General features: G+C 52.2%; 1 protein-coding gene across 9 annotated transcripts in view; it reads left to right on the top strand.

Annotated features, from left to right (window-relative positions):
• The window catches only part of PAK4 (p21 (RAC1) activated kinase 4), a 57,621-nt gene extending 52,138 nt beyond the window's left edge, over positions 1-5,483 (top strand). For all 9 annotated transcript variants that reach the window (XM_019666312.1, XM_019666313.1, XM_019666320.1 and 6 more), the window contains 5 exons: positions 1,113-1,246; positions 1,535-1,661; positions 2,384-2,509; positions 3,817-3,951; positions 4,496-5,483. In XM_019666312.1, coding sequence (XP_019521857.1) covers positions 1,113-1,246; positions 1,535-1,661; positions 2,384-2,509; positions 3,817-3,951; positions 4,496-4,651 — 678 coding nt within the window. In that variant the 3' untranslated portion in view covers positions 4,652-5,483. The remainder of the gene's footprint in view (positions 1-1,112; positions 1,247-1,534; positions 1,662-2,383; positions 2,510-3,816; positions 3,952-4,495) is intronic.
• Positions 5,484-12,383: the final 6,900 nt, after the last annotated feature.

Here is a 12,383-nt window from a genome sequence, read left to right as displayed (position 1 = left end):
TGGTTCTGTCCAGCCTCAGACTTTGGCTCTTGGTGGCCTCCGGGGAGCTTGTTACAAAGGCACATGCCTGGCTCCTTCCTGAGAGGACTCTGTGTAGGACTAGCCCCCGGACTCTGATGTAGGAGTCACTCAACACTTAACTGTGCCCCATAACCCATCTCTCAGCCCCCCAACATTACAGTGCCCCAGCTGCGTCATGATAATATGGTCCTGTAAGCACCGTGGTCCCCGCCTCCCCCAGCTTTGCCTGGCTGGGCCTTCTTACCCTGAAATCCTCCCCACCCCCTCCACCCTCTTTTATTCTTTTTTTTTTTTTAAGATTTTTATTGGGGAATTGGGGGGATGGGAACATTGCTGGGGGAATTGGGGGAAGGGGAACAGACTAGTTGCTGTCGTTTTGTTCTTCAATCTAGTTGTGGAGGATGTTGCTTCACTGGCCCAAGTTGGCACCATCATTGCGCTCTTCTCTGGCGAGGCAGATCAGTCGCCGGCTTCTGGACGGCCGCTCACTGCGGCTGCTGGCCGCTCACGCTGGCTGCTGGCCGCTCACGCTGGCTGCTGGCTACATACGGTAGCCCATGGCAACCCACTGCCACAGGGACTGCAGCCTACGCCGTCGCCGGCGACTCATGGCAGCCCAGCTCCAGGTTGAGCTGTTGTTCAGCATCTTAGCTGTGGAGGGCAGTGTCACTGGCCCTCATATGTGGGATCCGAACCGGGGCCCTCTGGCATCCCAAGCGAGTTCTTAACCATCGCGCCACTCGGCTGGCCCCCACCCTCTTTTATTCTAACCTTAGCCGATACCTACTTGTCCCTGTGCTTGGACACTCTCTTCCCACCTTCCTCTCCCAACACCAGCCTGGTCAGCAGGGCCACTCAGAGACGAGCTCAGGACTGGTCACAGACTGGGATCAGAAATGTGCGTGTGCATGGGGTAGAGAGAACCCCCAGAATGGAGGCTTCAGGCCTCAATCTGCCTTTGAGGTCTGTTGGCTTTAGCTGTGGGGGCGCCAAGCCCAGGCCTGAGAGTGAGGCAGAAGGGCAGCTGGTGGCTGGGTCTGAAAGCAGGGCTGGCGGCCCTCCCCTCCTGTGCTGACCCAGCCTCCCGCCAGGTGGTGATCATGCGGGACTACCAGCATGAGAACGTGGTGGAGATGTACAACAGCTACCTGGTGGGGGACGAGCTCTGGGTGGTCATGGAGTTCCTGGAGGGAGGCGCCCTCACCGACATCGTCACCCACACCAGGTACTATCGGGCAGCAGCACCCAGCCTACTATCTCTCCAGGCTCCCCTGGGTGAACCTGGGTCCCTTCAGACCTCTCCTGTGGCAGGACTAAGTCCCCTCCAGATCCTTTGGGATAGAGCCATGTCTCAGAGCCAGCAGGGCCGGCTCCCCCACAGGCCCCTAGGGTGGGGCTTTGTCCCCCTCAGACCCCCCGGGACGGGCTGGGTCCCCCTGAGGCCATCTCCAGGGGCCTGAGGGGGAAAGGGCAGGGCCCTGTGTGCCCCAGTCGCTTACCCGTCTCCCTGCAGGATGAATGAGGAGCAGATCGCCACCGTGTGCCTGGCCGTGCTGCAGGCCTTGTCTGTTCTCCACGCCCAGGGCGTCATTCACCGGGACATCAAGAGTGACTCCATCCTGCTGACCCATGATGGCAGGGTAAGGATTGTGGTGGGTTTCCCCCACCCCTGCCTAGCTACCCCTCTTCTGTCAGGGTGGGCTCTGACCCCCAGTTCAGTGGCTTGAGCAGCCAGCTTATTTGTTCTCATGCAACAGTTCAGAGTCAGGGTCCAGGTCAGTGAGGGGCTCTGTTCACACAGTCAGTGGGGGGCCCAGGCTCGCGGGGGCTCTGGCATCAGCACAGAATGCTAGGAACTATCATCTTGTCCTGAGTCCAGAGAGGGGAGGACCCATTTGGGAGGCCGCCACAGCTCGTTCACGTGTTTCTCCTTCCACTGAGAAGCATTCCCAGTAGAGCACCTGGGGTGTTCTATGGACCCCAGTCCTGTCTCCCATCTTCTGGACTAAAGGTCTAAACCTGAGGTCAGTGGATGAGCCTCACAGTATCCAGGGTGTAGGCTGTGGGAGCCAGCCCTAGTCTCAGCCCCCACTAGCCTTAGTTCTTGCAGGACTTGGGCCACTTCCCGACCAGCCCCAGAGTAGCCCCTGTCAGGAAGCCAGATGCCATGATCTTGGGGCGGTAACACACCTGAGGGGCCCCTGCCAGGAGGTGGCAGAGCTACCCATGATCTGGCTCTAACTTCTGGGCTGCATGGTTGGAGACCCAGCACGTCCGAGGCCAAGGAATTAAATAGGTGGACGCCTCTGCTCACCCTCCCCCTGCCAGCACCTCTGACCCTGCTGCCTGCGCCCTGCCCCAGGTGAAGCTGTCAGACTTCGGGTTCTGTGCCCAGGTGAGCAAGGAGGTGCCACGGAGGAAGTCACTGGTCGGCACGCCCTACTGGATGGCCCCGGAGCTCATCTCCCGCCTTCCCTACGGGCCAGAGGTGAGCCAGAGGCAGCCGGTTGTCCTGCTGTCAGCACTGGTTTATGCTGTGACAGTCTGGAACAGCCGGAGTGCTGGGGTGAGATGGGGCTCATTCTGGCGAATGGGTCACCAGGGATGATTTGGTGGGAGAACAGGTAGGCATGAAGTCATTCATTCATTCATTCATTCCTGGTTGGGTTCTAGTTCCTAGCCAGGCCCAGTGCTTGGCAATGGAACAGAATGCTGAGCAGAAGTGGTCATGGCCCTGCCTGACAGCCTGGTGCAGAGGCCACCAACTGGCCAGCTCCTGGCTGGTGTTGCCTGAAGATGCTTTTGCAAACATTTAAAAAAGAGAAGCCTCGCATAAAAGTCCAAATTTCCATTCTCTGTCAGAAAACCAAGAGGTCTGGTCACATGGAAGCACTGAAGGGCTGCTCTGCTTTAGAAAGCGCAGGCATCTTCATCTTGGCTGTAGTCCCCACCCATCCCTAATGTCTACACTGACGTGCTTCACTCACTGCCATCACCTGTCTGGCCCTGAGGCCTCTGAGCAGGTACCTGTGGCCCTGAGGACTCTTCCTCAGTCAGCAAGACTGGACCCAGTGCCCTGGCATGAGACAGGCACCCTGGGAAGCACATCATAGGGACCTCAGGCTGGAGTGGGGTCACATGGGAGGGGAGACTGGTGTGAGATTCTGAGGGACCATCTCAGTCAGCACTGCCTCTGACTGACAAACCCAGCTCAAATGGATTTAGCAAAACATGAGAGCTATGGGTTCCCAATACTGGAGTTAGGGAGGTAACAGGCTTCAGGCTTGGCCATCTATATGCTCTGTCCCTTCGGGCCCTAATTTTCTTTACTCAGGCAGGTACTCCCCTTGTGACAGCAGCAGTGACCCAAGCAACTCTGGGACACATCTCCCTGCCTATGGGCACTGCCATTTTCCAGGATATTTGGGCTATAGTCTCGGGTTGGCTCTGATTGGTTCAGCTTGAGTCCTGACCCAATTACTGGGTCTCGACTATGCTGATTAGGTAACCTGGTCATGGACTTCCCCACCCCTGACTGAGATTAGAGGGGGAGTTCCACCAGAGGAAACCGGAGTGGTTAGCAAAAAGAAGGGGAACAGAGGCTGGGTGGGTAGAACCCTTCAGAGGGCTCCCTGGGTGAGGAGTGTGTAGGATTGGCATACAGGATATCAGAGAAGGTGTCCTGGGTCCAGGGACTCAGGGAGCAAAGAGGCAAAGGCAGAACTGGGGGCTGTCCCTCCCCAGGCTTCCCCCGAGCCCTGGCCCATCCCACACAGCTCCCTTCCCCTGCTGCAGGTGGATATCTGGTCTCTGGGGGTGATGGTGATTGAGATGGTGGATGGGGAGCCCCCCTACTTCAATGAGCCACCCCTCAAAGCCATGAAGATGATTCGGGACAACCTGCCACCCCGACTGAAGAACCTGCACAAGGTGGGTCCCTCCCAGCAGGCGGGTGATGTGAGGTTGGGTGCCACCCAGCCTCCACCCAATTAGAGCACTGGGTACAGACAGGACGGGGGCATTTCTAGCTCCTGGGCTAGCATTTACTGGGTGCTGGGTTAACCCCCTTTTTCTCTCAGGCCTCAAGTGTCCCAAAGGTGGGTCTCCTGTGCTCTTGCCATCTCATAGATGGTGTTTAGGCTGGCTGGCCTGGCTGAAGGTACACAACTGCCAGGTCCAGGAGAGGGGCCTTCCTGGTGGAGGGATTGTCTGGTGAGAAAGGGCCCAGGCGCAGCTGCTGCCAGCTCCTAGCCAAACCTCAAAAACGGGGAGGAAATGAGCCCCTGGGGCCAAGCTCTAGACAGCTGGCACCTCTTTGCTCCCGCCCTGGGCAGTAGATGTCAGCCCATGTGACAGAGGAGAAGAAAGAGACTGGGGCCCCACAACAAGTGAGCAGCGGAGCTGGCAATCAGAGCCAGGCCAGCACCTTCCCCCCTCACCCTCCCCACTCACCCTCCACCTGCCTCCCCTGCAGGTGTCCCCATCCCTGAAGGGCTTCCTGGACCGCCTGCTGGTGCGGGACCCTGCACAGCGGGCCACAGCCGCTGAGCTGCTGAAGCACCCGTTCCTGGCCAAAGCGGGCCCGCCCGCCAGCATCGTGCCCCTCATGCGGCAGAATCGCACCAGATGAGGCCCTGCGCCCCGTCCCTGAACCAAAGAGCCCCTTGGGTCACTCCTGCCCTGCCGGAGGCCAGTAGGGGGCTGGTCCCTGCTCATCCCAGCCTGGGAGATACTCCGTGTGGCACCACCCTTCTTGCCAGGGGCGGTGTGTGGGACCCTACTACTGAACTCCGTTTTTGATTTTGTGACTAAAATCACAGGGACTTATGGGAACAAATGAGGTTCCCAGTATGACCCACCCTCCGGGACAGGCCCTCCCTGTGTTGCCCTGTCTCCAAGAAGGACAGGTGGCCTTCCCATCACTGGAAATCTGCAGTGGGGGCCACTGGGTATGGAGAGAACACTACAAAAGAGGGTGTGTGGTGTGTGTGTGTGTGTGTGTGTGCGCGCGCGCGCGTGCGTGCGCACATGTTGGAAGATTTAGCTCCTGTCCTCCAGCCTGCGAGTGGGTGTCTCTGAGACCTTGCCTAACATACAGCCCCCTCTCCCCCTGAGCCATGGCGGGGGTCGATCATGAATGTCTGAAGAGTGGCCTTTTCCTTTAGCCCTGCACCCCCTTTCTGTGGTTGGACGGGGAGACGGGTCAGGGCTTCCCTCTCACCCTCAGCCTCTGCAGAAAATGACTACTGCACCTGGACAGCCTCTTTTCTAGAAGTCTATTTATATTGTCATTTTATAACACTAGCCCCTGCCCTCGCCTGGGGACAGATGGTCCCCGTCCTGTGGGGTGACACCGGGAACAGAACCACTGCTTGAAGAATCAGGTTCCTGTCCCCTTGGTGCAGCCCTGCCCTCCACTCCCTCAAGTTAGTTTTACAATTAAAACATTTTGTTGTTTTGTGTGTGGTGTGTGTAGAGGTCCTTCCCTGCTCAGGCTGTCCAGGGGTGCAAATTTGGGGAGAGGGCAGCCTGGCTATCCCCAGGATTCCAGCCCAGCTTGGGGCAGTGGCTGAATCTGTCGGGTGGGGAGCTCCAGATCAAAGCAGCCGCTACTGCTACCGGCCACTCCCTCCACACACACACAAGGGGGCAGGATTGACACACTCCCGCCATCGCCCCAGGCCTGGAAGGAGTGAGTTTATGAGTCCATGTGCAATTTACCAAATCTGCGGTTTCTGGGAACCTGTTTTAAAGGTTCTCTGTCTTGAGCATGTTCAGTGGGTAGGAACTGACCCCTGGTGAGTTGATGGTAGTAAATTGCTCAATGAACAGATGGGCTTTTGGGGGATCAGCTAAGGCAGACAGATGGACTGGGAGCTGCCAGCTTCAGCGATACTCCTTCCCTCCAGTCCTGGGTCCCAACCAGGGGAGAAAGGAATCCAGCTGACACCGAAGTGATGGTGCAGCTTCTGCATTCTGGGTACTGACCACTCCAGGCCAGTGCTGGGCTTGGACTGTGTGTGTCCTCCCCAGCACCCTGAGAGGTTTTGGGCACAGCAGCCTCCTGGGGACAGCTGGGAACATGAAGTGTGAGCCCCCTCTCCAGAGACCTCCAGGCTATCTCAGCCTGGCTTGTGGGCAGGAAGTGTGTGGTGAGGGTGGAGAGATTGCAGCTTAGTCCACACCTTCCACTCTCCTCCACTGTCACGTGACCACCCCACAACACACCTCTCCATAGGCCCTGAGCTCCCCCAGGAATTGGGGTGCTGTATCTGTGACATCCTGGCCAAGTCTGTTGCATGATCTAAATATTGGGTCGTCGGAAAAGTCATGATGCATGTTTGCAGTAGATGGCACTAGTTCATTTTTGGAAGTACTAGCATCTATGTTATTGGTATGTCATTTGACAGCTGACAGTTCTAGCTTCATTCTAAGAATAAATTGGAGCGATTTGGTTGAGTTTTGGAGATTTTACAACAAGTTGAAGATGGAAGACCAAACTGCATTTTTGCCATATTTTACTGTTTTACTTCCATAAAGGGAAGAACGTACATCAAGCTTGTGAAAAGTTGCATAAAGTTTACAGTGACAACGCTCTACAAGAACATCAGTGCCAATGATGGTTCACGAAATTCTGTGCTGGAGATTTTGATCTCAATATCGCTCCTCGGTCAGGGAGGCCCACCAAGGTTGATGACGACAAAATAAAGGCATTGATCAAGTCAAACCCACATTACACAACACAAGAGATTGCAGGAACATTGAACATCTATCATTCAAGCATTCACAACCACCTGAAGAAGCTGGGATATGTAAGCAAGCTCGATATTTGGGTTCCGCGTGAGCTCAAAGAAGTTCATTTGACAGCACATATAAACATCTGCAATATGCTCATTAAATGTGAGGAAAACGATCCTTTTTTGAAGCGACTGATAATTGGTGATGAGAAGTGGATTGTTTACAACAATGTGGTGCACAAATGGTCTTGGTCCCGACGTGATGATTCGCTTCAAATGACATCAAAAACAGACTGATCAGAGGAAGGTTTTGCTCTTGTGTGGTGGGATTTTAAAGGTGTCGTGTTTTTCAAGCTCCTACCAAGGAACCAAACAATCAATTAGAATGTGTACTGTCGGCAGTTGGACAGTTTGAACAAGTCCATCATCCAGAGCTTGTTAATTGTAAAGGAGTTGTGTTCCATCACGACAATGCGAGACCACACACAAGTCTGATCACCCGTCAAAAATTATTGGAGCTTGGATGGGATGTGTTGCCACACCCACCATACTCGCCTGACCTTGTGCCGTCAGACTTCCACTTGTTTGTTTCTCTTCAAAACTCCTTGTGTGGTATAACGTTCGCGTCAGATGAGGCTGTAAATCAGCACCTTGTTCAGTTTTTCTCAAAGACAGGTCCTTCTATGAACAAGGAATTATGAAGCGCACTAAAAGATGGCAAAAGGTTATCGAACAAAATGAGTAATATAGCATTGATTGATCTTTGTTCTTTTTTGTTTTTTAAAGATTTTATTGGGGAATTGGGGGAGGGGTATAGACAAGTTGCTGTCCTTCAGCCTAGTTGTGGAGGATGTCGCTTCACTGGCCCATGTTGGTATCATTGCGCTCTTCCTGGGTGAGGCAGTCGCTCGCCGGCATTGGACGGCCTCTCACGGCGGCTCACGGCAGCTCACGAAAGCTCATGCCCGATGCTGCCAGCCCCACTGCAGCCTATGCTGTCGCTGGCGACTCACGGCAGCCCAGCTCCAGGTGGAGCTGTTGTTCACCATCTTAGCTGTAGAGGGCAGTGTCACTGGCCCTATGTTGGATCTGAACCGGGACCCTGCTGCTCAGAGCTGGTGTCCCAAGCCAACACCTAACCAACGCTCCGCTCCACCAGCTCGATCTTTGTTCTTCATATAAATAAATGACCTTTGAAAAACATAGACAAAATACGTCATGACTTTTCCAACAACCAATAGATAATCACAGAAATTTAAATATACCAGTGCAAGCATCAGTTGCTATGTGTGTTGTATATGGAAACAAATATGCCAAAATTAGGGTAAGAAGAAATATAAAACAAGAAATTACCAAAAATAACCCACACACACATATTAAAAAAAAAAAAAAAAAGCTTTGAGCTTGAATGCTTTTTCAAATGAGTTCTACCAGACTGAAGGACCAGGTAATTTCTACTTTGTACAAATTGTTCTAGGAAGTAGAAAAAGGATAGCTGCCCAACTCATTTTGGAAGGATGGGATGCCATGGTCTCAAAGCAAGTGAGGACGGTGAAGAACAATGTTGGCAACCACTGCACACACGCACAGCCCAAGTGCACTGGTCTCCCTGGCTGCCTGGAGGTGCCACTGTCCAGGTGGAGAGGCCTGCTCAGAGACCCCACCACGTCACTTGCCCCATCACATTGTGGAGGCAGAGCTGTCTGCCATCACAGCAATTCTGCTATTACCATCACCTTCAGTCACATCACTGCAATTTTAAAGAATGGCTTTAGGTGGCATGGGGGCATCTCCGCAAGGCCCCCTGCCCCCTGCCGCTGGTACCCATGTAGAAGGGGCTTCCATGGTATCAGAAACCCCTCTAGTTGTTTCAAACGGAATTTAATACAGAGTTGGTTACCAGGGCACTGGGAAGGCCGGAGGAGCCACAGCTACCGTATTTGCCGGCGTATAAGACGACTGGGCGTATAAGACGACCCCCTAACATTTCCACTCAAAATACAGAGTTTGTTATATACTCGCCGTATAAGACTACCCCCTCTTCCGCACACCTTCCACACACCAAATAAAAGGTAAAACAATATCAGACTTAATTTCAACATTTTAATTTATATTCAAATGCTTATGACATGCAGGAAAACTGTCACAAGGCTGTATGTAATCAAACATATACATAAAACAGTGCAAGTTTATTACCGGTAAACATACCGGTAATTCACTAAAGAAAACACACTCTATAGACTGGTACCGTAGATTTTGCGAGTGTGGTAAAATCGCATAACAGCAAAATCGCATAACAGCCGAGCATGCACCCAGCAGCGCTGCTGATGCCTGAACGGTATGTGGAATGAAGTGGGCAGGCATCGGGAGGCCACTATGGCACGGGGCAAGCACTATGGGCAGTCTATCTGAAGTGTACCTGGCGTATAAGACGACCCCCCACTTGGAGGCATATTTTTCAGGGCCAAAAAATCGTCTTATACGCCGGCAAATACGGTAGTAGTCAAACATGACCTATGGGACTGGAGGGACAAAAGGGATCAGTGGCACCAGAGCCACCTGTCTAGCTTCCCGCCCTCTACTCCAGCTTGAAGCCTCCTCCTGGCAGGACCTTACCAATCCCAGCTAGCGAGGAAGTCGGCAAGGTGACTTTTCAGGCTTCCACCCTCGGTGCACAAGAGAGCACATAGAATGCCAAGTGTGGCAGAGCCACAGACATCTGCCTCAGACGGCATGTGGCACGGGTCTCACTTTGTCCAGATGTGACTGACCAGACTTGGCGCTCCACAAGGAGTGAGTGTTAACCACAGCAAAGGCCCAGGAGGGTAGTCAGGGATGCCTGAAGGCCAGATTTAAACAAGTCAGACCGGTGGCTCTCAAAGCGTGGTTCCTGGACCAGCAGCATCCCTGGGAACTTGCTGGAAATGCAAAGTCCTGGCTCCCACCCCAGGTTGAGTCAGATTCTGGGTGGGGCCGGGCTATCTGGAGTGTAACAAGCCCTCCCAAGTTTGAGAGCCACTGAGGTCTATGATTGGCCAGGGAGTGTGGGATTCAGCCCTGCCCAGTCAGCAGGGTCCCATCTCCTTCCATCTTGTGCTCCTCCACCCTAGGCCTCTTCCCACGTGGTCCAAGGGCACTTGCCACCACCAAAGGGAGGACAAGAAGAGGGAATTCCCTTTTAAAGACAGAACCACTTGTGGTTATACCATTGCCTCATTGGCCAGAGTAGTCATGTGACCACCACATTCAGAACAATGGAGGTTGGGAAATGTAGTCTATTTTGGGAGCTGTGTGTCTTAAAAATTCTATTACTACAGAATTGAGCTTCTCCCCCAGAGAACCCAAAGGCAGACCCATGTTATGCAGGAGCTTAATATAAGGATGGCTCCATAAATCGATGATGGAAAATTGTTTAATAGAGTTGGGGAAATTGGTTCATTTTATAGAGGAAAAAACTGAATCCCTATCTAATACAATGAAAGGGAACCTTAGATCTGTGCTGTCCAGGACAGTAGCCACTAGCCATACATGGCTATTTAATTTGATAATGAAACAAAATTGAGCATCAGTCCCTCAGTTGTACTGGCGACATTTCACATGCTCAATTGCTGCTTTTGGCCATCGACTGCCAGTTAGATGGTATAGATATGAAACCTCCCTGTTATTTCAATTTTATTGGACAGTGTTTCTCTTAGATGGGTTAAGCATCACTGTGAAAGGTAAACTATAAAGTTGATAGAGGAAAATATTCAATGACCTAGAGGCAGACAAGGACTTCTTAAAATGCCAAAGGAAGAAATTATGAAGAAAAAACATGTTTATATCAAGAATTTTTTCAAGGAAGGACATGGACAAATGTAATAGGTTTCAGAATGGAAGAAAATATTTGCAAAGTCTAACACAATATGATGTTTTCTTAACAAGAAAAAGAGTGACCCTAACAGAAAATGAGCAAAGGATATAAACAGGCAACTTACAGAAGAAAAAAACCCATTAGACCAACAAGGGTGTGCACAGGTGCTCAAACTCATTTGTATTCAGAGAAAGGCAATTCCAACAATAAGCTATCATTTTAACACTGAGTCTGCGAAAAATTTGAAAGTCTGGCTTAGTCAAATGAAGTACCCATGACCTTTGAACAACACAGGCTTGAACTGCACAGACCCACTTAGAGGCCTGACTATATGCATTGATGTACACCATTTTATATAGGAGACTTGAACATTCATGGATTTTGTTCCTGGAACCAATCCCCTATGGATACCAAGGAACAACTTAAATTTTGAGGGAGTCAAAAGGTGTACACGGATTTTCAACTGTGCAAGAATTAGGGGTGTTGGCACCCTTAACCACCACATTGTTCAAGAATCAATTGCATTGCACATATGTATCTCCCAATAATTCTGCTCCTGGATGACTTTCCAAAGAAAATCTCACTCGGGACCATGGGGGAGTGTGTGAGCATGTTCAGTGTAGCGGGATTTATGGGGCAGGAGCGGGAGGCAGCCTGGGTGTCCACCCCATGGGAGCAAGTGATATACAGAGGGGGCACACGCCAAGGGCTCTGGTGTAGCCAGCAAGAGTCAGGGACCAAGTGTGCCCATGGGGAGTGGGAGCCAAATCAGTAATGGAAAAAGTAAAATTAAGAGCTATCACACCAGGCCAGGTGTATAAATGACAAATTATGGACATAAAGCTGTCCTCATGTTGCAAGACCCCCCAAAAGAGACCCATTTACATATTAGAATGGTTCCCAGTGGGGAGAGAGGCAGATTAAGGGAAAGAATGAATGCACAAGAGAGGGTTCTTGGGAGGAATAAATGTCTTTTTTTTTTAATTGGCGAATTGGGGGAGGGGAACAGCAGTTGGGGAATCGGGGGAAGGGGAACAGACAAGTTGCTATCCTTTTGTTCTTCAGTCTAGTTGTGGAGGACGTCGCTTCACTAGCCCATGTTGGTATTATCATTGCGCTTTTCCCGGGTGAGGCAGATCAGTCGCCCGCCACTGAATGGCCGCTCACAGCGACTCTTGGCAGCTCACGCCGGCTGCCGGCCACCCACACCGGCTGCCAGCCACTCACGGCAGCTTTACGGCAGCCCACTGCAGCCTACGCCATCTCCAGCGACTCACAGCAGCCCAGCTCCAGGTTGAGCTGTTGTTCACCATCTTAGCTGTAGAGGGCGCAGCATCACTGGCCCTCATGTGGGATCCGAACCAGAGTCCTGATGCTCAGAGCTGGTGTCCCAAGCCAACTCTTAACCAACACGCCACTCAGCGGGCCCAGGAATAAATAAATGTCTTAAAGATCTGTTCTATAAGCAAAGAGCAACCCCTTTGGTGTGGACTGGGCCCAGTCACAGGTATTTAAAATGAAAATTATCCAGGTGATTCTAATGTGCAGCCAGGATTGAGAGTGGGAGAATAGCAGTTTGCCTGCCACAGCCATAGTTGACCTCAAACATCATGCCTGACTCCTGCTAGCGCCCCACAACTTACTGAGAAGGGCCCATGGAATCATCCCACATCCTCCTTCATTTTCACAGTTGTGGAGACTGAGGTCCACGGAAGGAAAGGCCTGCCTGGCCTAGGAAGGCCAGATCTGAAGTTTTGCATCCCTCATTGGCT

This window comes from Hipposideros armiger, unplaced genomic scaffold, assembly GCF_001890085.2.
Source record: "Hipposideros armiger isolate ML-2016 unplaced genomic scaffold, ASM189008v1 scaffold_466, whole genome shotgun sequence".
Lineage (NCBI taxonomy): Eukaryota > Metazoa > Chordata > Mammalia > Chiroptera > Hipposideridae > Hipposideros > Hipposideros armiger.
This window is presented reverse-complemented; position numbering and strand designations above follow the sequence as displayed.